This window comes from Lissotriton helveticus, chromosome 9 (genome assembly GCF_964261635.1).
Source record: "Lissotriton helveticus chromosome 9, aLisHel1.1, whole genome shotgun sequence".
Classification (NCBI taxonomy): domain Eukaryota; kingdom Metazoa; phylum Chordata; class Amphibia; order Caudata; family Salamandridae; genus Lissotriton; species Lissotriton helveticus.
The window spans coordinates 265,218,194-265,239,176 of record NC_136070.1 but is presented as its reverse complement, the minus strand read 5'-3'; the positions used below and the strand labels follow the sequence as shown (position 1 = coordinate 265,239,176).

Below are 20,983 nucleotides of genomic sequence, written 5' to 3'. Positions count from 1 at the left end.
ATTGTCCGTGGCGGAGCTCCCGGCTTGGGCACAGGTCCTAGCGTGCGGTGTGCCCTTTCCACCAGGAACATTGGGGACAAGTCCTCTCCAAATAGATCTTTCATCATCTGCTCAACGTAGCGTTCCATATTCGCAATGTCCGTCGATTCCGCCACGCCCGTGACGCGTACGTTGTTCCTTCTGGACCTAGCTTCTAAATCTTCATTCTTCATTTGGATCAGGGAGAGCACCTTGTCCATTCCTCGCAGCTTCTTGTCAAGGTCCGATTGGCATTCCTCCGTTTCCGTTACGCGCGTTTCTAGTACTCCGACAGCTCCCTCCTGCTTGTCCATTCGTTTTGTCATACTATCCATTCTGACAGCCAGAGCGTCCATCTTCCCATCTATGCCTTGCAGACTCGACTAGAGGTCTTGAAACATGGCCTTGATGTCGTCCGCCGGGAGTACAGGCCGGGCGTCCCCCGAAGACTACTGATCCGGCGTTTCAGTGCCTGTCGGTTTCTTGGTCGTTTTTTCAAAAGCAATTTTGGGCTGTCGCGTGTCCGGCTTGCCCATGGCGTCGTCCGGCCCCGACACGCCTCCAATCGCTGTCCAGGAGTACCGTGTGCCTAGCCCGGGCAACTGAAATAGCAGCGGTCGTGGCCGTCGAAAGTTGTGTGCCTCGCTTCAGCGCCAGGTGTCTGCCACGTGAATCGGTGAAGGGGTCCACCGCACTCGCCAATGGGCAGCCGTAGCTCAAGCTCACCTCCCGACACTGTTGTTGTCCATCTCAGGGCTCACAGGGCAGTGCATCCATAAAAAATCAGCGCCCACCACACGCAAATAAGAGGAAGGTGAAGCCACAGTCCGCTTCCAACTGTTGTAGCTGCAGTGTGTAGGATACTGGGCAAAATGGCGGTCCGCGCTTGCCAACCGCCACTAGCAGACCTAAGCAATGTTCATGGAATTATGTCCAGGATTATCAGGCTTTGCAGGGCCTCCCGTCCCCCAGCGGGCAGTCGCGCTAAAGCAGCTCACCGGTTATCTCGCTTCCTCTCCGGTGGCGTCCGGATGTCCCAGCCGCGTTCTCCGCCGTGTCTACGCGCCTTCAATACTGCGCAGTGCGGCCCTTACTCCAAGATCTCCTCGGTCGCTGATGTCTGCGCCGCTGGAGCGGGTGTGCGCAGCAACGCTTCTGGCCCCGGGCTCCGTTTTCTGCAATCAGGCCAGGCCGACCAGTTTTCAATCCAGGCGGTACCTTCAGGATGGGTCAAGCCGGGCATCCACACACTTCCGGCCGGCCAGCTCCCACGCAAGCTCCCGGCGCCACACGCCGCAGCAGGCCCCACTGCGCCGGCAAGTCGGGAAGTCAGTTCCCACCGCAAGTCGTGACGCGGTAGAATCAAACCCTCTTGTTTCGTAGCGGAGATGCCTCGTCTGCACCACAGGCACAAGACCCGAGCCCCAGAGTCAGTTATGGACGGATATTAGGCGGATTAATCAACTCGATCGGCGGAGCTCCTCACTTAGGCAGCCATCCCGCTCGGCAGTCAAGCCACGCCCCCAATTTCTCAGTATTTTTATATATTTATTTATTATTTTGTATTTATTCCATTTGTAAAGCGCTTGGTTACACCAATGGTGTGTCCCCGCGCTGAGACATCGGATCGTGTTATGAGAAGTTATGTCATCACTTGCTAACCTTTGCAAAAAAAACAGTTGATGGACAGAATGCAGAACAATGTCATACATTCACCTCAGTACAGAGATATGGGCCTATTAGCCATCGTTATTTTGCTCACCACACCACCCCAGTTCAGACATGGCCATATGCAAATCAGCCTTGACCCTGTGCCTCATGGGAACAGTCCAGCCCGAACTGCCAAGCCATGTCTTCCCTGGACCGGAATCAAGCATCATAGGACCAGTTTCTGGCTATCAGCCGACTTCAGCCAGGATAGCTTGACTCCACTGGCATGGAGAGCACGGGTCTCACGTCTGAGCATACCCGTTCCACTCGGGGTAACAAATGCAAAACAAAACAGTTGATGGACAGAATGCAGAACAATGTCATACATTCACCTCAGTACAGAGATCTGGGGCTAAATCCATCATTATTTTGCTCACCACATCACCCCAGTTCAGACATGGCCATATGCAAAAAAGCCTTGACCCTGTGCCTCATGGGAACAGTCCAGCCCGAACTGCCAAGCCATGTCTTCCCTGGACCGGAATCAAGCATCCTAGGACCGGTTTCTGGCTATCAGCCCTCTTCAGCCAGGATAGCTTGACTCCAGTGGCTTGGAGAGCACGGGACTCACGTCTGAGCATACCCGTCTCACTCGGGGTAACAAACGCAAAAAAAACCAGTTTTTGCATTTGTCACCCCGAGTGGGACGGGTATGCTCAGACGTGAGTCCCGTGCTCTCCACGCCACTGGAGTCAAGCTATCCTGGCTGATGACGGCTGATAGTCAGAAACCGGTCCTGGGATGCTTGATTCCGGTTCAGGGAAGACATGGCTTGGCAGTTCGGGCTGGACTGTTCCCATGAGGCACGGGGTCAAGGCTGATTTGCATATGGCCATGTCTGAACTGGGGTGGTGAGCAAAAAAACGATGGATTTAGGCACAGATCTCTGTACTGGGGTGAATGTATGACATTGTTCTGCATTCTGTCCATCACCTGTGGTTTTTGCATTTGTCACCCCGAGTGGGATGGGTATGCTCAGACGTGAGTCCCGTGCTCTCCACACCACTGGAGTCTAGCTATCCTAGCTGATGACGGCTGATAGCCAGAAACTGGTCCTAGGATGCGTGATTCCGGTCCAGGGAAGACATGGCTTGGCAGTTCGGGCTGGACTGTTCCCATGAGGCACAGGGTCAAGGCTGATTTGCATATGGCCATGTCTGAACTGGGGTGGTGTGGTGAGCAAAAAAACTATGGATTTAGGCACAGATCTCTGTACTGGGGTGAATGTATAACATTGTTCTGCATTCTGTCCATCAACTGTTGTTTTTGCATTTGTCACCCCGAGTGGGTCAGGTATGCTCAGACGGGATTCCCGTGCTCTCCACGCCACTGGAGTCAAGCTATTCTGGCTGAAGACGGCTGATAGCCAGAAACCGGTCCTAGGATACTTGATTCCGGTCCAGGGACGACATGGCTTGGCAGTTCGGGCTGGACTGTTCCCATGAGGCACAGGGTCAAGACGGATTTGCATATGGCCATGTCTGAACTGGGTTTGGTGTGGTGAGCAAGAAAAAGATGGATGTAGGCCCAGTTCTCTGTACTGGGGTGAATGTATGACATTGTTCTGCATTCTGTCCATCAACTGTTGTTTTTGCATCACTTGCTAACCTAGCAGGGGATATTGTTCTACCTGGTAATTGCTGTTAGTCTGTTTTGGCAAATAGCCAGGTTTTCAATAGCTTATGGAATCTGCTTTCACATAGCTCTATTCTTAGGGCCATCGGTAGGGTATTCCATGTCTTTGCTGCCAGGTATATGAAGGAGCGGGCCCCCATTCTTGCTCTGTGTAGCCTTGGTACCGTCACTAGGGCGTTGCCCATGGATCTTAAATTTCATCCTGGGGTGTATTGGGTTAGCAGTGGTTGAAGGTACCATGGGCCGTTCTGTGTAAGAATGCGATGGCAGTGGCACATTGCCTTTAACGTAACTCTATTTTCTATTGGCAGCCAGTGTAGTCCTACCAATTCTTTCTTTGTGTTTGTTCTTTTTGGTAGGTTAAGTACCAACCGCGCATCCGCGTTTTGTACTCTTTGTAGTTTGGCCAATCCTTTACTTGTACTTTCCTTGTACTTATCGTACTGTAGCTTCACCACGGTGTTCTAATGAACAACTAGAGTGCTAACAATCTGTTTTTATGAAAATATTGTGGTATATCTGAATACCATCTTGATGGAATCAAAGCTGCAAAAATGAAAGCATTTCTCACAGAGGATACCGGAGCAAATTAAGAGTTGAGGGGTTTCTTTTGTTCTAAAAATTATGGTTAGTGTTCTAGAAAGCAAAAACCAGGACACATTTTCAATGATTTCTCAAACATCTTCATCATCAATGTCAGTAAAACATTCTGACATGTAGAATCAAACATACTTCCAGCACCAGCAGTAGAATATTAGTTAACCCCCAGTAATCAACTGCAGATTCACCGCAGAAAAAAGCAATAACATTTTGAAATTAAAACAAAAGTTAGGCATTCCTGAACATTATTTTGTTGGAACAGAAGTTGCTGAATTTAGAGCATTCCCGGATTGGAAGGCTGATGTAAATGTGAATTGGAATGTTAACGCAAGTAGAAAACTAGTGAGTTTAAAAATGTGAGGGGTAATGGGTGTTTAGTAATTTGAGAGAGAATGTATTTTTAAAGGGACTAAACATAGTTAAAGTGGGAGGAGACGTCTGCGTAAGTGCAGCATCTTCTTTCCACATCTGTTTATTTGCTCTAACCATTTTCTCAGTCACTTAACAGTTCCGTAATTTTTAAATAGTAAAAATGTTGGTAGATAATCTATGTGCGTAGTGGTGGTTGGGCACACACAGGGGGAACCTATATAGGATTAGGCCCAGTGGCCAAGCCCCCCTGGGCATGGCCAGAGGCTCTGCACATCTCGAATAGCATTTTGCTGAGGTTTTGGTGCAGAAACTGATCTTGAGGCCCAGCTCTGCGGCCAACCCCTGCTGTCCATGGGCTAAGGTCCAGTGCAGCAGGGGTTGGGCATTCGTGGAGGTTTGGGCCCGATACCAACTCAGAATATGATTTTAAAAAAGTGAAATTCACTGAAAAAAGAAACGCTTAAAGGAATTAGAGTTAGATGTTGAAAGGAGACAAGAACATTAAAGTAACAAAAAACCACTGAAATACGCAAATTATATTTACTAAATTAACTCTAATGTGTGCCCCCTTCATGCACTGCTTATGACCTTACGTATTACTACACTCATGACATGTTGTGCGGTACGTAATACTAGCCTTCTTGCACACACAAACCACACTCCTCCCAGGTTATTACATGCCAGGCACATGGAATGGAAGGCATGGACCCCAGTCATGCGCTCTGGTCAGATTCTATAGGATAGGATAGGAGGACCAGTAGGCAGATTCCCCATCAGAGATGATGATTAAAAGATATATACTCCTGAGTTGTGTATCAAATGCCATCACTTTCTAGTCGGCACATAGACTGGTTAAACTAGTTTGTAACCACCCATGGCTAAAAGTGGACTAAGGATGGTAAGGTGAAACGCCTCAGTTAAGTACCCACTGGAAAAAAACGTATTCGGCATGCCAGAAAATAATTTAAAAGGGAAGGTGGAAGCTTTTTCAGGTCATGTCAGGACTCATTCAAATACAAACTTTCCAGTTGAACTAGTTCCCAGCTCATTAACCTCTAATAATGAAACCACAGGTGTTTGTAAGCCTTTCATGTGAGCCGCGCAAGCTCGTGTGCACATCTTTTTGCTCTACAAGGGTGTCCATGACAGTGCCCTTCAAGCCCTGCAGTCTGGTCAAAATGTAGTGGACTAGCTCATAACAGGCACCAAATACTGGGATACGGCTTCCCCAACACATCTACTACACTCCAATTAAACACATGCTCATTGTCCAAAACCACGGCACATGGATAACCCATGGTTCTGGGAAACGGGCTGTGAGCACCTATCGGGCCTGGAAAACAATGAGCAAAGGATCTTACACGTATGAGTTCTATACAGATGGGTGGATTGGTTGAGCTTCCGATTTGTAGAGTGACTGCCCTTGGAAGTTGCCTACAGGAGGATGGGAGAGGTAAATGGTACAGCAAGGGTTCCAAAGGGAGAGGAGCATTCCATTTATGGTCATTCTAATACCCTATCCATATCTAATACCATTCTCTCCCTGTGGGAGTGGTGTAACAAAGGGTGAACAGGCCTCAGGCAAAGACCAAGTGTGAACCATAGTCCTCTCAAGGCTCAGGAGGACTCAGTAACATAGGGCATAGCTAGGCCCAACAAAAGATGTTGCAAAGAGTTTCCAATGTCACAGCTGCATTCTATTCTGTGGAATCAGTGCCTGCCAATCTGCAGCACTAAGTGTGTTAGGAAGCAGCCTGGAGAGGGTGCTAAGTCACATTACCTGCTAGGTTCTGAAGAGCTTAGTTGGCTCTTACCAGCCGTGTTGGGCTAGTCCACTCGTTAAACATTCCATTCTTATGTCCATTTATGCCTGTTCATCCCAACATTGGGAGAGTTGATAGATCAAAGTTGTGTGCGCATCTTTTTTGTTCAAGTGCAGATGTATACAGCATCTTTAGGACTAATAATATTAATTCTTGTAAAATCAAGCAGATCTGGGGTGGGCCAGTAGGTGATAGCCATACCAAACCACCCACCATTCCCAATGTTTCACAATGGTGTACTGAACTCAGTGAATGTGATTATTACGCAGGGGGCTAAATCACTTACCCTGGTGGGGAGACCATTTCATAGGCTCAAGCGTCATAGGAGGTGAATTAATGCTTCACAGGATGACCTTGGGGGTGATACCACACACACACAGCACTGTTGTATCCCAAACGCTCTGTCCACTAGCAAAGAACATATGATCATACACTTGCATGTACTAAGATGAATCCCCGAAAGACATGCTTGGGGATTATAGAGGGGTCATCAGGTTTGAGTTGGGTGTGATAGTGACTTATCTTTACAGCCTATAACAGGTATGATGCATTGTCCGGCTGTGATGTCAATGATTGACAATCATGCAGAATTCTTCCCACTCCTAAACATGTGTGCCCAGCCGCTGAGGATTTGATTCATAGGCCCCCTTCCCTATGCCCACAATATATCCCCCTGGCTTCAAATTGCCCATCCCTCTGGCCTCAAATTGTATGGGCTCATCCAATGTACCTGCTTTTGTAGGGTCCATCACACATGGGGATTGCTGGAGTTTGGGCAGCAACCCTGTTCTTAACTTTGCTTCTTGAGATGTTTTAGGTCTTGGCTTCAACATGAATAATCCCCATTGGTTACTTTTCATTGAGGATTTTGATATTATAAGCTGCCAGGAGACATGGGCCCTTGAGTTACTCTACGTAGATGGTTTTATTTCTTTTTTTACGCCTGCAGTTCCGTCATGGGCTGGCAGAATCAAGTGTGGTTTCTTAACTATAGTCAAGGTAGGGATCCCGGAAGCAATCAAATTGTCGTTTTTAGATACTCCTAATTTTCAACTTTTGTGGTTTAATCCGTGCTCCATGAACTTATTCTTACTTAAGTTTTATAAGAACGATTTTAACATACACTGCAGTAAGATAGTGACAGCTCTCACATATGAATTGGACAGATGTATCGACACTCAGAAGGAGCCAACAGCTTTGCGTTGCATGGGTAATTTTAATATTGAAACCTGTTATTAATCAGGTTCTCGGTTTGCGGCCTAGTGGACTGTTTAGAGGCATTATCCCATGTTTGTCATTCCCTCTACGGGGATGCACTTAATCATCTTCTAATTAACTATAGGATGCATTTTGCTTTGGATTCGCTACATGCTGACCCTTCTTTCAAGCCAACATATTGGCAGGGAAGGCGGTAGCTTAATTGATTTCATTTTGTCTTCATTGGATATTATTCCTCTTTTTTCCGAATATTTTGATGCAGAAACTGTGTTTAGCGACCTTTTTGTCCTTTCAGTAACATGTCATAGGAGGCGGGCCGCAACGGAGTCCAATTCTTCAAGTTTAACTCTCTTCCATGTTAAGAACAAGGGTGTTGTGCAAAAATGGGTAGATATTGATTAAGATTATCTCCTTTCCGATTTGAACATTGGAAATATGTCCAATATCCTGACTTGCTAAGATGAAGACGCTATTGTTCCAGATTTCATTGATAGGTACCATGGCCTACGTGTAGCCATCAAGAAGCTGTTGACAACCCCTTGTAAGACTCAGAAGGTCACGGTTGTAAACTGGTTCGATGCCAACTGTTTTAGGCCTTACAAAAACCTGTTGAGCCCTGAAATCAACCACCAGAATCCAGGGGGATATACACTTGTGTCGGGCGGCTTATAAAAATACCGCTGATACCAGGAAGAAACAGATCAGGGAGGAGGCCTATGAAACACTTCTAAAGTCCTGTGAAAAAACGAAAGTAAAGGCTCCTGGCAAGTGGTTAACTATTACTTTACTTTTTTAACAATTCAGCTTGTGAATGTTTTGCATGCTGTGGCTCTCATGGCCTGCCTAGATCTTGGTCTCACGCCACAATTGTGCCAATTTTCAAAAAGGTGACAAAGGGGACCCGAAGTGCTACCATCCAATTTCTTTGATCGATTCCACTGCCAAACCAATGGGCAGGATTTTGATAGATCATTTGGAATCCTGGGCCAAGGCTAATATTGTCATTGTGGACATACATCATGATTTTAGACCGGGCGTGGGAACATTAGAGCAGTGCCTAGATTTTTATCTTGCTGTAAAGTGTAGTTCTGTCTGTATATGCTACTTTTATGGACCTCAGCTCAGCATTTGACCATGAAAATCTAAGTAAACTGTGGGATATCATGATTGATTTGGGGGTTAAGCCCGGCATGGTCTACTTTCTAAGGCAACTGTATAGTAATGTAACTGCGAGTGTCAGGTATGGCCCTAATGGAGTGACAAATGAACCCTTCCAGATTGTTACAGGATTCAGACAGGGTTGTGTTTTGGCTCCCTTTCTGTTTTTATTATACATTAATAGCCTGGAAAAATATCTCCAGAACCATCCCGTCGATGTTTCATACGTTGGCCCACCCCCCATTCTTTCAGTCCTGTACGTGGACGATGTCGTCCTCATGTCCCAGGCCCCGCTTTGTCTCCAGAGGTTGTTGGGTAGGGTCTCAAACTTCATTACAAATGTTGATCTTACCATAAACCAGTCTAAGACAAACATAATGATTTTTGGGCCTAAGAAATTTAAGAGCAACTCTTCTATTGCTAGCCGTTCCAAAATTCACTGTTTCCATCTTCTCCTATTTGGGCGTTCTTCACAACTCTGGTGGCTTGTCTATGTTAGGCAGCAATAGGGAAGCTATGTTTGAGAGAAGTGTAGAGGCGCTTGTAAAGTTTGCACTTAAATTAGGCCACAAGCCCATCAGAGAGCTTGTAATGGTTTATAGAAGCAGATCTCTTTGGATCACTACAAATGGTGCTGGGCTGTGGGGTGTGTGGGAGTATGACATGACACCGAAAGTGGAGAATACATTTTTGAGATGTCTCCTGTCAGTCCCCCAATGTACCTCCACATATTTGTGCCAAGATGAATTGGGACTGGACTACATAAACAACACCATCAGACTCTGCTCTGCCTTATTGTGGTTGTCAATCTGTTCCAAACCCTCAAACAACTTCATGCGCCAAGTAGCAGAAGACGGTCTACGCTTGGACTTGGAAAATATAATTCTCAGGCTAATGAATAACAAGGAACTAAGTCGCACCCTTAGTATCCATGGCTTATTTGATGATCCCAGTGGCTTGCCTATCTCTTTCAAGCATGTAATAAAAGACAGATTCTTTGATTTATGCCGTTCATCGAAAAAGCGCAAGGAAGTTAGGAAGGCCTCTGTGAGCAACTATTATTTGCACACTACCAGCCCATTGGTTGACTCATATTTGGTTTGGGTTCCAAATAGTTATCATGGGCACCTGTTAACATGTCTGAGATTCAAGACTTTGCACTTTATGGTGGCCTTTCAGTCGTCAACTTCATATCATGTGATTTTACCGTTATGCCCCTGTGATGATCATTTTACACATTGCACGTATTGTTTTTTTGTAATTACTGTGTCTCTCTTAGAGGTCGCTTCTTCCTACCTATTTTTAAAGATGCGACCTGTAGGCATTGTAAAGAAGCCATGGTTTATAGTCAATAGCTACCCTTGTTGTACATTTATTGGACTGTGGTGAAATATCTACTGTGTCATCAAATTGCAGAAACTGTTGAACTGATTCTCGTGTTTTTGTCAGTACTTATTTGTATATGTGTATTTTAGGATGGCAAATGAACTTGTTTTTATTGTTTTTACCTGTACTTTTATGGTTGATGTATCCAACCGAATAAGGTAAGACTTGACTTGACAGTGACATATCCATAAGAGTGAGAGGGCGGTGGAGACTGCCTGGAAGGAGATGCAGTGGAAAACACAGAACTATCCTACCCAATACGGAGAGCTAGTTGTACTAAAGCATGTGGCTAGAGAAGGACTGACAGCCATCGACATTATCATGGATTCAGCCAAAGTGTTCTGGTCATTGGTACTGCACTTCCATTCTTAGGTAGAGCATGGGTATTTGTGTCCAATGACAGCCCTCCAAAATTCAGTGTAATCTCTAGGAAGCTGATATGTTTGGCTCCCGCTATTGATTAGACTGCATTGATCAAAGTAAAAGCAAGGATTTGGGGCTATGTGCACAACAACTGGGGGGTCTCAAGGTTGCAAAGTAAGCAGCTAAGGGGGGATATCACAACCTGGGAAGTGGACGAGGCTAGTCTAGAATTGGAAGTGGCAGCCATGACCCACTGCAGCCTATGGGCTTCACTTAGCAAACAGAGAGCAGCCTGAGGACCGAGTCACTTGGACCTTGTGCAGAAAGTCGGATAGTATCGGACAGTGGAATGCAGCACATTTTGTGACAGTATTACAGTATTTATTTTTTTTACACTGCATTTGCAAAGATTCCATCTCATTAGTAATAGATTAACACTCAAATACAGCAACAGGCAATTGAAAAGTGACCAATTAACTTTTGAGAAGTGCCTCCCACTGCACGGCAACACATGTTGCCGCGTTTTTAATAGCTTTTGATCCATTTGAGCTAGGAACTTTTTTTTGTACAATCTGCAGGCTGTGCAGCAGATGTTGGCATATGTGGCAATCCCGTAATTTTCAGACAACTTTCTCCCAAAAAAATGACTTAATTTCCGTGGGCGTGCTTATAAATAATAAATGCTCCATCAACCTGCATTCTTGGCTTCTAGCCTGTCGCAGTGTTATTGTGAATCTTGTATCAAGCAAATGATTAGAGTTGACACCCACGTGTGCGAAAATGTCTAACTAGATCAGATCATGCGACCCATTTCTTAAATGGCCTGACAGAGCTGGTCTGCATCACCTGGATATAGACCAGCACCTGCATTTGCCATGCACTCTACAGTAATAGGGAATGCAGAACTGTGCTATCCGTCCCTGAAGATACAATGACAGCAGCACTCAGTTACAAGGGTGAGCCCCTCGAAGGCATTATTTGGTCATAACATGCATGGGTGATAGCGCTTTTATTTGCAGCAAAGAAGCAATGTCCAAAAGAGGGGGGATGGCAAATAAGGAATGAGTGAGACACAGAGATAAACGCTGGGGTGAAAGAGTGTGAGGTGAGAACCCAGGTGAAAGAAAAGAAGGATTTGGATGCAGATGAGAGAAAGGAAAACAGGGCGAAATGTCATCACCTTCCTTGTCTAATGTCTAGCTCATTACCTAGCTCTGGATTAGGGGGCGAGGCCTCCATATAAGCACGGGCAAGTGCGGTCCAGCAGTTTATAAGATTTGCATGCCAAAATAAAATAAATGGAGTTAAAAGGCAGTTAATCAATTGAGGAAAGAAGTGAAGGAGAAGGTAACGAGAGGAAAAATAATTTGATGAGCCAGACTGTGATGGGATTAAAATTAACAGCTTTAGTCTAAAGCCATGACATGTTGTTTGGAGCTCGGTATATTTTGCTGCATGTAGGGGATAGAGAAGGAAAGTCTGCCACAGTTCTACAGCCAACCACGATGAGGACAGCAACCTGCATTGGGATAGATGATGCATTTTGTACTGTGAGTACATAGATAGAGATTCTATTATGGCGGTCTTGCACTTTACAATAATAAAAGCAGCTTTTGTTTCACTATTTACTTTTGTCGTGCCATGTGAATCTGTAAGAAACATTTCAAAACATTTTATTTACTTGAGCTCGAGCATTTGAAATTTCAAGTAAATTGTAAAGGGGAAAAGGGCTACATGGGATTTTAAAATGTGACATGGCAATTTCTACTTCAAATTTAGGTTATCTGGCATGAATTTTTAGTTACAGAAAATTCCCATACATGGTGTAAAAATATTTCTATAATTTATAAATGTAAACCCCGGGTTGGTCGGTGGAAAATGCAATGGTTGTATTTTTATGAGACGGATCAGAGGAAAGGTGTGAGGATTAAACATACCTTAGAGCACAGTAACATTTCCTTTATCCCCCGCAGCAAAAAAATTGTATTTTTGGTCATAACATCTGCAAGCTGCTATAATGTCCGAGAAAATTAATATGCACATTTAATGTTGCGATGCTATAAGAGCTTTCAAGGAGGGAGAGCGGGGAGAGGGCAAGTCAAAAAAGCTATAGCGTGAAAAAAGAACAAAAAAGCAAACAAACAAAAAACGGCACTGGAGTCTCACTGTAGTAGCCTGTGGAAGCCAGGTCTTGTCCCAGACAGGTCTAATTGGCAATGCAGCAGAGGTAGTGGGAACTGCTGCCACTCCCTGTGGCATTAGAGCACAGCCCTAGGTCAGGGGAAGGGACTCGGTGTGTGGCCAGACACCATGGCCTGCATGGGAAGCAGGCACTGGGGGTCTAAGGACACAAGCTATGCCCATGGTGCAAGGAAGAGGTTAGGTCAGCGAGCACTTTAGAATGGGTAGTGACCAGCGTGTGACTGAGAGCCATGCATAGTGAGAGGCTACTCAGCAAGTTCTCAGGCTGTGGCCAGCAAAAACTGGAAGCAGTGGTACTGGGCAATAAGCAGGGCCAAAAGCGCTGGCAGCGGGGCTACAGGTAAATTAGAGGCATGTGATGAAGCATATAAAGACAAACTAAAAAACAATATTTGAAACAAATTATTATTGAGGGAAGTTATGGGCATAAAGAAAGACAAGTAATTAACATACTAAGAAACATTCCTTACAAAACCCCAAAATACTTCAGTTCAAGGGATATTGTTTTTCCAATCAAAAGCCCTTAGAAACACTGAAGTTGCCCTTACGGTGACCTTTGCAAATACCAGCCAACTTAACGTATGTAACTTAATATGCCCCGGCCCCAATGTACTGCTCTTGACATGTCACAAATGACATCATCAGTGAAGACCTCACATGGCGGACCACAGCTTCAATGCCAGACATCCCCACTGCCATCCTTGCCTTATACAAGATCTCCAGGCAAGACTGTCAAAACAGACTCCGAGGAGGAATCTCCACTGTCTGCAAAGACACCTTCATCTGCACCTCGCCCACCGTAACCAAAACATACTACATGGAGCACCTCAACTTCAAATTACACATAACAGCAAATTTCAATCTGGGTGGGACCCTAGTCTACTGTCCTCCAGCCCCCAGTGTCAACTTTGCAAACATCATCAAGGACTTGACCATCCCCCTGGGCCTTGACACCAATCCTTTCATCCTTATAGGAGACCTCCATTTCCATATTGAAGACTGGACCGATCCAAACTCAGTTGACCCTTCTGGAAAACCTGGGACACAACTATGGTGTCATTGAGCCCACCCACGCCGCCGGACACATCCTAGACCCAGTCTTCACATCTTTCAACAACATTACGATCAACACCCTAAGACCTGTTTCCTGGACAGCCCATTTTACAATTGACATCCATCAATCCAGAAAAGCCCAAACAGTGGGCCCAGCATGCCGACACTGGAACAATATAACAGAGGCGGACTGGACATCCACCCTACACAAGAACAAACCAGAACCACAGGCATCCTCACATGTAGCATTGAGAATTTCAACAAATGGATCACCAACTGTACCGACATGCTGGACCCAGGGGCGGCCTTAGGCATGTGCAAGCTGTGCACTTGCACAGGGCCACCAAACCCCAGGGGCCACCACGCCAATATATATCCTTAATATAATAATCCTCTGAGGATGGATACATATTTGCCTGGCGGTCCCTGGCAGGGATTTGGCCCTGTTCCACTTCCAAACAGCCTGACCCCCCCCCCCTCTTCACTGGCATCCGGGCATGCGTTCCTCCGGGGGCCTCTAGCTTTTCCTCGGGGGCCCCTACCCAAGCTCCCTGCCCAGGGCCGCCATGAGCCTAGAGCCGCCCCTGCTGGACCCCCTGAAACAAAGCAGCACATCAAAAACCAGAGCACAAGCCAGCAGGCACAGAGAAGACCTCAAAATGATGAAGTGACACTGCAAACAATCTAAACCGAAATAGAGAACCAGAAAAGGGGAAGTGGAAAAAGCCGCCCAGACGAGACACCACCAGCTCATCGGAAAAACCAAGAGTAAAGTCCTAGTCAAACAAACACCAGTTCCAACAGCAGTAAAGAAATCTTTGCAATTGTCAAAGACTTCACCACACCCACAGCTGTCACGAGAAACATCAACCCATCACAAGAGCTGTGCAACAACATCTCTAACTTCTGCTGCAGCATAATTGGAACCATATAAAACAACTTCCCCCGCACAAATCCCGCTCTGGCCCACTCCAGAAATTTCCCAGTGAAGGAGGAAGTCAACACAATCACAACGTGGTACTCCATCAGCACAGAGGAAACCACAACAATCATGGAGACCATTCACTCCAGAGCCCCGGCGAACCCCTGCCCCCAGCACGCCTTTGACGAGGGAGCAATTCTATCAGCAAGGCACTCACCCCTGTCCTCAACACCTCCATAAGTATAGCCACCTTCCCGTAACCATAAAAACATGCAGCCGTCAGTGCCCTGCTAAAGAAACTTGTGGCTGATCTGATCAAACTTGCCAATTACTGACCAATATCCCTGCTTTCCTACCCAGCCAAAGTCATGGAAAAAGCTTCTCCAACCACCTTGCCAAACACCAGCTTCTCAATACCACACAATCAAGATTCATACCCAAACCACAGTACGGAAACATATTTTATATCTGCAGTGGATGACATTCAGATGATTCTCGATGAGGGGGAGAATCACAGTCCTCATACTTGTAGGCCCATCCTAATTCGGCAATTTTATGAAGCAGGCATCGAGGGTATAGCCCTCGATAGGATCCGCTACTTCCTCACAAAACGAACCCAAACCATCAACATGCACTCTGAAGCACAAGATCTTATTTGAGGAGTCCTGCAAGCCTCCTTTCTGAGCCCAACACTCGTCAACATCTACATGACCCTGCTGGCCCATGTCATGATCTACCAACATATACATCCTCACTTAAACCGAGGACACACAAATGATACTGTCTCTACCGGACAAAAACACCCAACACCAGGAACAAGTTCACCACATGCATGACAGAAGTAGTCACCTGGATAAAATCCAGTGGCCTCTAATTGTACTTGGACACGACCAGGATGGTAGTCTTCGGGAAGAACGCTTCGCCATGGGACTCCGCCTGGTGGCCCACAGACCTTGGACCAACCCCACGCCATGCTCGCAAGTGAGAAACCTCGGAATCATCATAGATAAACTCCATGTGACCACCCAAGTCAAAACAGTGGTCTTGGCCTGCTTCAAAACACTAAGAATGCAGGAGAAAATCTTCAAGTGGCTACTAGACAACACCAGGAAAAAAAATCAGCCAAGCGCTCATTACCACCAGACTAAACTATGGAAAACCTCCAGAATGCAGGGATTACCAGCCAACACACAAGAAGACTGCAGACCATCCCAAATGCAGCTACCAGACTAATCCTAAACCTCGCAAATGGACCCACATCACACCATGCTTTAGGGATCTCCACTGACTCCCAGAAAACAAGCGTGCACACTTTAATCTCCTCACCCACACCTACAAAGCCTTTAACAACACTGTCCCTGCCTACCTGAACAGCTGCATTTATTTCCACCAATCTTCCAGACACCTCTGCTATGCCGGTCTCTCACTAGCACACCCCAGACGTGCACAAGACATGAGCAGAAGTCTGCGCTTTCTTGTACCTGGCCTAAAGCCGGGAACAACTAACCTCTCACCACATATCAAGTCCTTCTTTGGTCTTCTGGACTGCTGCAAGAAGTTGAAAACCTGGCTTTTTGAGTAAGCCTCAAGGGCTGACCTCACACACCTGCTACAGAGCATCTGGATACCCTCACGGGTGATTAGAGTACTAAAAAACGCCCATTAACATAACATAACTACATAACACATATCACAGCACCATTGACATTAAAGATGATATCACTAAAACCGCAAACAAATCCTCTTTTTAGGTCTAGCTAGAGACCGCTTTGGTTTCTGTACAACCATATGTTACCGATACTTTAAAAAGTTCTTCTAAGAAGTAGTACAGAAAGTATGGGCTTTGGGACAGCCCACCTCAGCCATTGATTTTCATGATTTGTTCAATGTAGGCCTTTGCTTAGATGGCTATCCATGAAAAGTGCATGATATTTTGTGAGTTATTACATGGTGTCATTTCTGTTGTCATTCGGCTGATGTCGGACTAAAATAGTTATTTTGTTAGACTACTGAAGCAACATGGATTCTAGCTATTAACTCTGAGTCGCTGTGTGTTCTTTGATGTATTTAATTAACTTTAATGACGACATTGTTATTGCTGATGTACAGCTTTGTTTAGAAAGTACGTCAGGTGTGCCCATTCGACAGAGTAAGGTTATTGACAAATCACCTGTGCATGTTCCGCTGTCTTACTTTGCCGTCATGTTAACATATTGCTATTTTTTTCTTCACGAAGGAAAGTCGTGAAAAAAACTATGCTTTATAAACAAATGCACCAAAAATAGAGGTCTATTGTCAAACGTGTCCACGGAGAGGTAATTTGCTGTTTACACCTTTAAAGTTCACCACTTGTAATGCAAACTTTACCTTCTAACCTCTTTTTATAACACTCTTGTTTGAAAATACAGCTTAATTTTGCGAGTGGCAGTTACAACTAAACTGCAATCCGTTATGGGAAAAAAGACCTGATGGATCTCATCACCTACACTCATGTCTGCACCGTCGGGTTGGCGGATTACCACCCCCTCCAAAATGGAGTTCCCATAGCTAACTCTCACCAGCAGTCACACCCTCCTTTGTAGGTCAAAGTACTACTACTTTTGTTGTTTAACTTCTAGATCTGTCACGACATTCTATGTACTATATAAGTGCACAGCCCTTTTGAAAAGCAACACAGTCTAAGGCTAAAACATCCAACAAACACACAAGACAAGAAACTGAAACAGTTATCCTTCATTTCATACATTAAACTCCACCTTTTAAACAAAACCCAACACTCACGTTGTACACAACATTGGCTCTTCATCCTCAGTGACGTACAATAGACTCCATCGGCAAATACAACACTCCACCCTCTTGAAAAATATTAAAACCATCTTGGGCAATAACAACCAAACCAAATGGTGTACAAGATTGCATCTGAGGCAACAACATCCCCACCTCATACTGCGAATGCACTCCATACTCACCAGTGTAATGCAAGACAATCCAGATGAGTGACAAGAAGGTCCACGTAAGACCGCAACGCATCACCTCCGTCATGGCCATGAGACTATTTCTGCTGCTGTGCAAACAGAATACACCTTCATGCCTTACCAGATGGCCACAATAAATGCCAAAACCAAGATAATGAGCCTTTCATGCAAAACTGAAAAATGTTATTTGTGGGAGGGTTTGCCTTTAAGAAGATGTATTGCACAGCGACACAGTTTGCTTTTAAAAGATAGCTAGACAGATAGACACAGACAGACAGATAGACACACAGATAGATATGTCTAGGTCCCACATAATTTTTGCAAGTAGTTCCAAAGATAACTCGTAGGGACAAGATGCTGAACAAGGAAGGAGTTGGCGTTGTGTGTATTCTAGACACAGCTTGGGCCTAGTGCGGGTGATTGTAGCCTATGCCACAACTTTCAGACCTTACTGTGCAAAGCTAGAAATGTTTATTTACATTGTGCAATTTAGAGATTTGCGCCTCCTCTCTTGAAATAACAAATGACCCCTGTGAAGGCGGCAGGTTTTGGAGATGTTTGCATTGAGACAATGACATATTACTCCCCAGTGTTACTGCGCTCACCTTCGGCAGGTCGGTGGCCCCTCGGATCTGCAGCCCAATCCTCTCGCCCTCCGGGTGGCACCGGCTCACGTGCCTCCACATCCGTTCCCAGGTGGGTTCATCCACGGGCAGCCCGCCTCGGTTGATGAAAAAGGGCACGCCGCCGTCGCGCATGTCCTCGTCGCCTTCATCGTCCTGCTCTTCGTCCCGGGGGACGGCACCCCCGCTCGCCTCGGACAGTCGGGCGGCCCCTGGGCACGCTTTGCCACCCGGCATCTCTCCCCGGAGCCCGCGCGCTCCGTGGATCAGACACACACAGCGCCTGGCCTGCAACACAAGCACATGGCAGGCAGCGCCGGGGCCGCTGGAAAGGGAGTGGCAGAGCAGCAATGGGGCAGAAGAAAACCCACAGAGAACGGACAGCGAAAGACCACTGCCCCCTCCCACTTCTGTCCTAGACAATAACAAGGACAAATCTATTTAATACATCAGCCTTACTCCAACATGGAAACGCTTCCATCAACAAGAGGGTAAAAAATATGCCAAAATGTGGGGGAAAGGATGAGGACTAAATAATAAAAGACAGAATCACGCTGCTTAACCTACTAAAAAAAGACCTACAAAACGCTGCCAATGAATGTAGAAAAAGGCTGTCAAATAAATTACTAGTGAAAGTAAACGTTATAAATAATTATCAATTAATAGCACGATTCTCCATAAAAACAGGGTAATAAAAATACTTTCAATAGGTTTCCCTTGCAAATAAACGGTTTCACAAAGCCAGCAGTGCTTCTGCGGTGCAAAGTGGGCTCAGCTCACCACGAGGCATCACTTCTGCAGCGACGTTCACGGTGACACATAAGGTCATGCTTGAGAAAATGCCAGAGGCAGCAGTTTAGAAACTATACAATATTACTCATGATGCTGCGAGAACAACCGGCAGTTAAGAGGAGGCATTTATTTGTAGGATGTTGGGTGGAAGGGGGGACAGTGGGGTTCAAATACCCTGTAAACCAGAGGCTGGACCAGTTATTAGCAGCTGACCCTGTTTCCTCTTTGCTAATTAGCACAAAGGGATGAGTGACAGGGAGGGAAGAAACCCTGGGAGGATGCCTAAGGGGCGAGGAGGGAAGAAGGGAAGCTAGTGATGCAAGGCAGGGAGGGAAGTAGGCTAAGGAAGTGATGTAATCAAGGGGGTGGAGGGCTGAGACTAGCCTTGAACAAGTATTCTTCAGCTGGCCAAATAACAATGACCGTCAAGTCCTAGTCATTGAACCTGCACTACACCCGCCACGTAGAGAACCTTCCATCTGTTACCTACAACCGTTAAACCTGTTACATACAGCACCACCTCTCCAGTGACCCACTGTCAACACAACATAGGTAGGTATCACCCCCTCGGTGCCTGGCATTCCACAGCGCTGCGGTGCCTGGGAGTGGCCCAAGTGGACGACAGTCACCCCACACCCAAAGGATCTCCAAATGTCAACTGCTGACTGCGCCCAATCGCCTCTCAAAGCTTGCCCGGTACCCAACACTTCATGCTACGCTTCTCTCGACAGCCAGCCACCCCCTAAAGCAGCGACCAACAGCTGGAGTAGAATAGATGTCTAAAGGAGGCCGTGGGCGCAGTCTGTGACAGATCTTTGGTCATCAAGTCTGCCACTCCAGGACCAGGGAGAGGTGCATGTATCTTTTTAGAGCACAAGTTAGTGGTCAGCCCCCAGAACCCTGAAAGGTCACTATTCTCTGCCCTTTCCTCGAGCAGCCATTAGCGGTGTCGCCCATGCTCCAGTCAGACCCTGTTCAGCCTCTGGGCCACCCCCATCCTCTCCTGTCCAGTCCCCTTGGCCTCTCCGTCAGCCCTGCTGCCCCCTCTCTCGTTATTGGCTTCTCTTAGCTCTCTGGTGCAGCGTCTCGAGCCTCTGATGGTCTGTCGAACTGGGGCTTAGTTTCGGACCTCTGTTACGTCACCCGGTTTGTGGTCAGACCTGGCCACGAGCCCTGGTCTTTGTCAGATGTGGAGAATGAGGCCCCGCTGCAGCCGGTGGTCGAATCATGCGCCTCGCATCATCAGTGGCTTCTTCCCGACTCCTTCATCCTACGCTGCCCCTCTCCGATCAGTAGTTTTCTCGAGGTCCACCTTTTGTTTCCCTCCCATCAATGGTTTCTCCTAGGCACTTTTTGCCCAGCTCTTCGGTCAGTGGTTTGCCCCAGATCACCCCCCTTGTTTCCAGCCGGGTTAGTGGTTGTCGGAGTTCCTCCTGTTGCTTCTCCCTTCTGGTCAGTGGTTTACTCGGTCAGCCAATCCCTTCCGCGGTTGCCTGCAAGCCCCTTCCCCAGCCGTACACGCCTCAGCTCCGGGCAGCTGCCTGCCCAAGATGGTCAGGGTACCCAATCTCTCTTGCTCCCCCTTCTCATCATTGCGCCTTCTTCTCCCCCTGCCGCCGCTGACACTTTGTTTCCATCAGGACCCTCCCTGCGGAGTGCGCATGCGCCCGTGCTGGATGATGTTTGGTATCCCTTGGAATTTGTGTATCCTCTTCTCTCTTCATGCACAATAGGCGTCTGCCACTCAGTGGCTCGTCTCTGAGAGCTTCTACCGCAGCCACGCCCCCCGCACAGCTGTGCCTCAACCCGTCCTCGGCTCTCACAGACCAAAGCAGCTGCTCGCCGAAAGGAGCAAAACTGAAGAGCGATCGCTTTTCAGTGTGCAAGCAATTTAGCACTCTGCTAGTCATTGGGGATAATGCAACCTTCTTGGGATGTGATCACTAGCGCTTCTTTCCCTGCCCACTCCACATTCTCCCAAATAATCTTTGGAAAAGTGAATAGGTGTGGCTTGCATGTTGAGTCCTGAATTGAAAATGAAACAAAAATACAGGGAGCAACACCATACAAATTGAAAGTTTGCTGGTAGCAATGTATGAGATAACCATTTGCATGTGCAATTCATTATACTTT

The 20,983-nt window shown here is 46.6% G+C and overlaps 1 protein-coding gene across 1 annotated transcript in view; it reads right to left on the bottom strand.

The window, feature by feature from the left end:
• Positions 1–20,507, bottom strand: part of VASH1 (vasohibin 1) — a 124,225-nt gene extending 103,718 nt beyond the window's left edge. Inside the window, exon 1 of the mRNA XM_078659941.1 lies at positions 18,041–20,507. Coding sequence (XP_078516067.1) covers positions 18,041–18,295 — 255 coding nt within the window. The 5' untranslated portion in view covers positions 18,296–20,507. The remainder of the gene's footprint in view (positions 1–18,040) is intronic.
• Between the last annotated feature and the right edge of the window lie 476 nt (positions 20,508–20,983).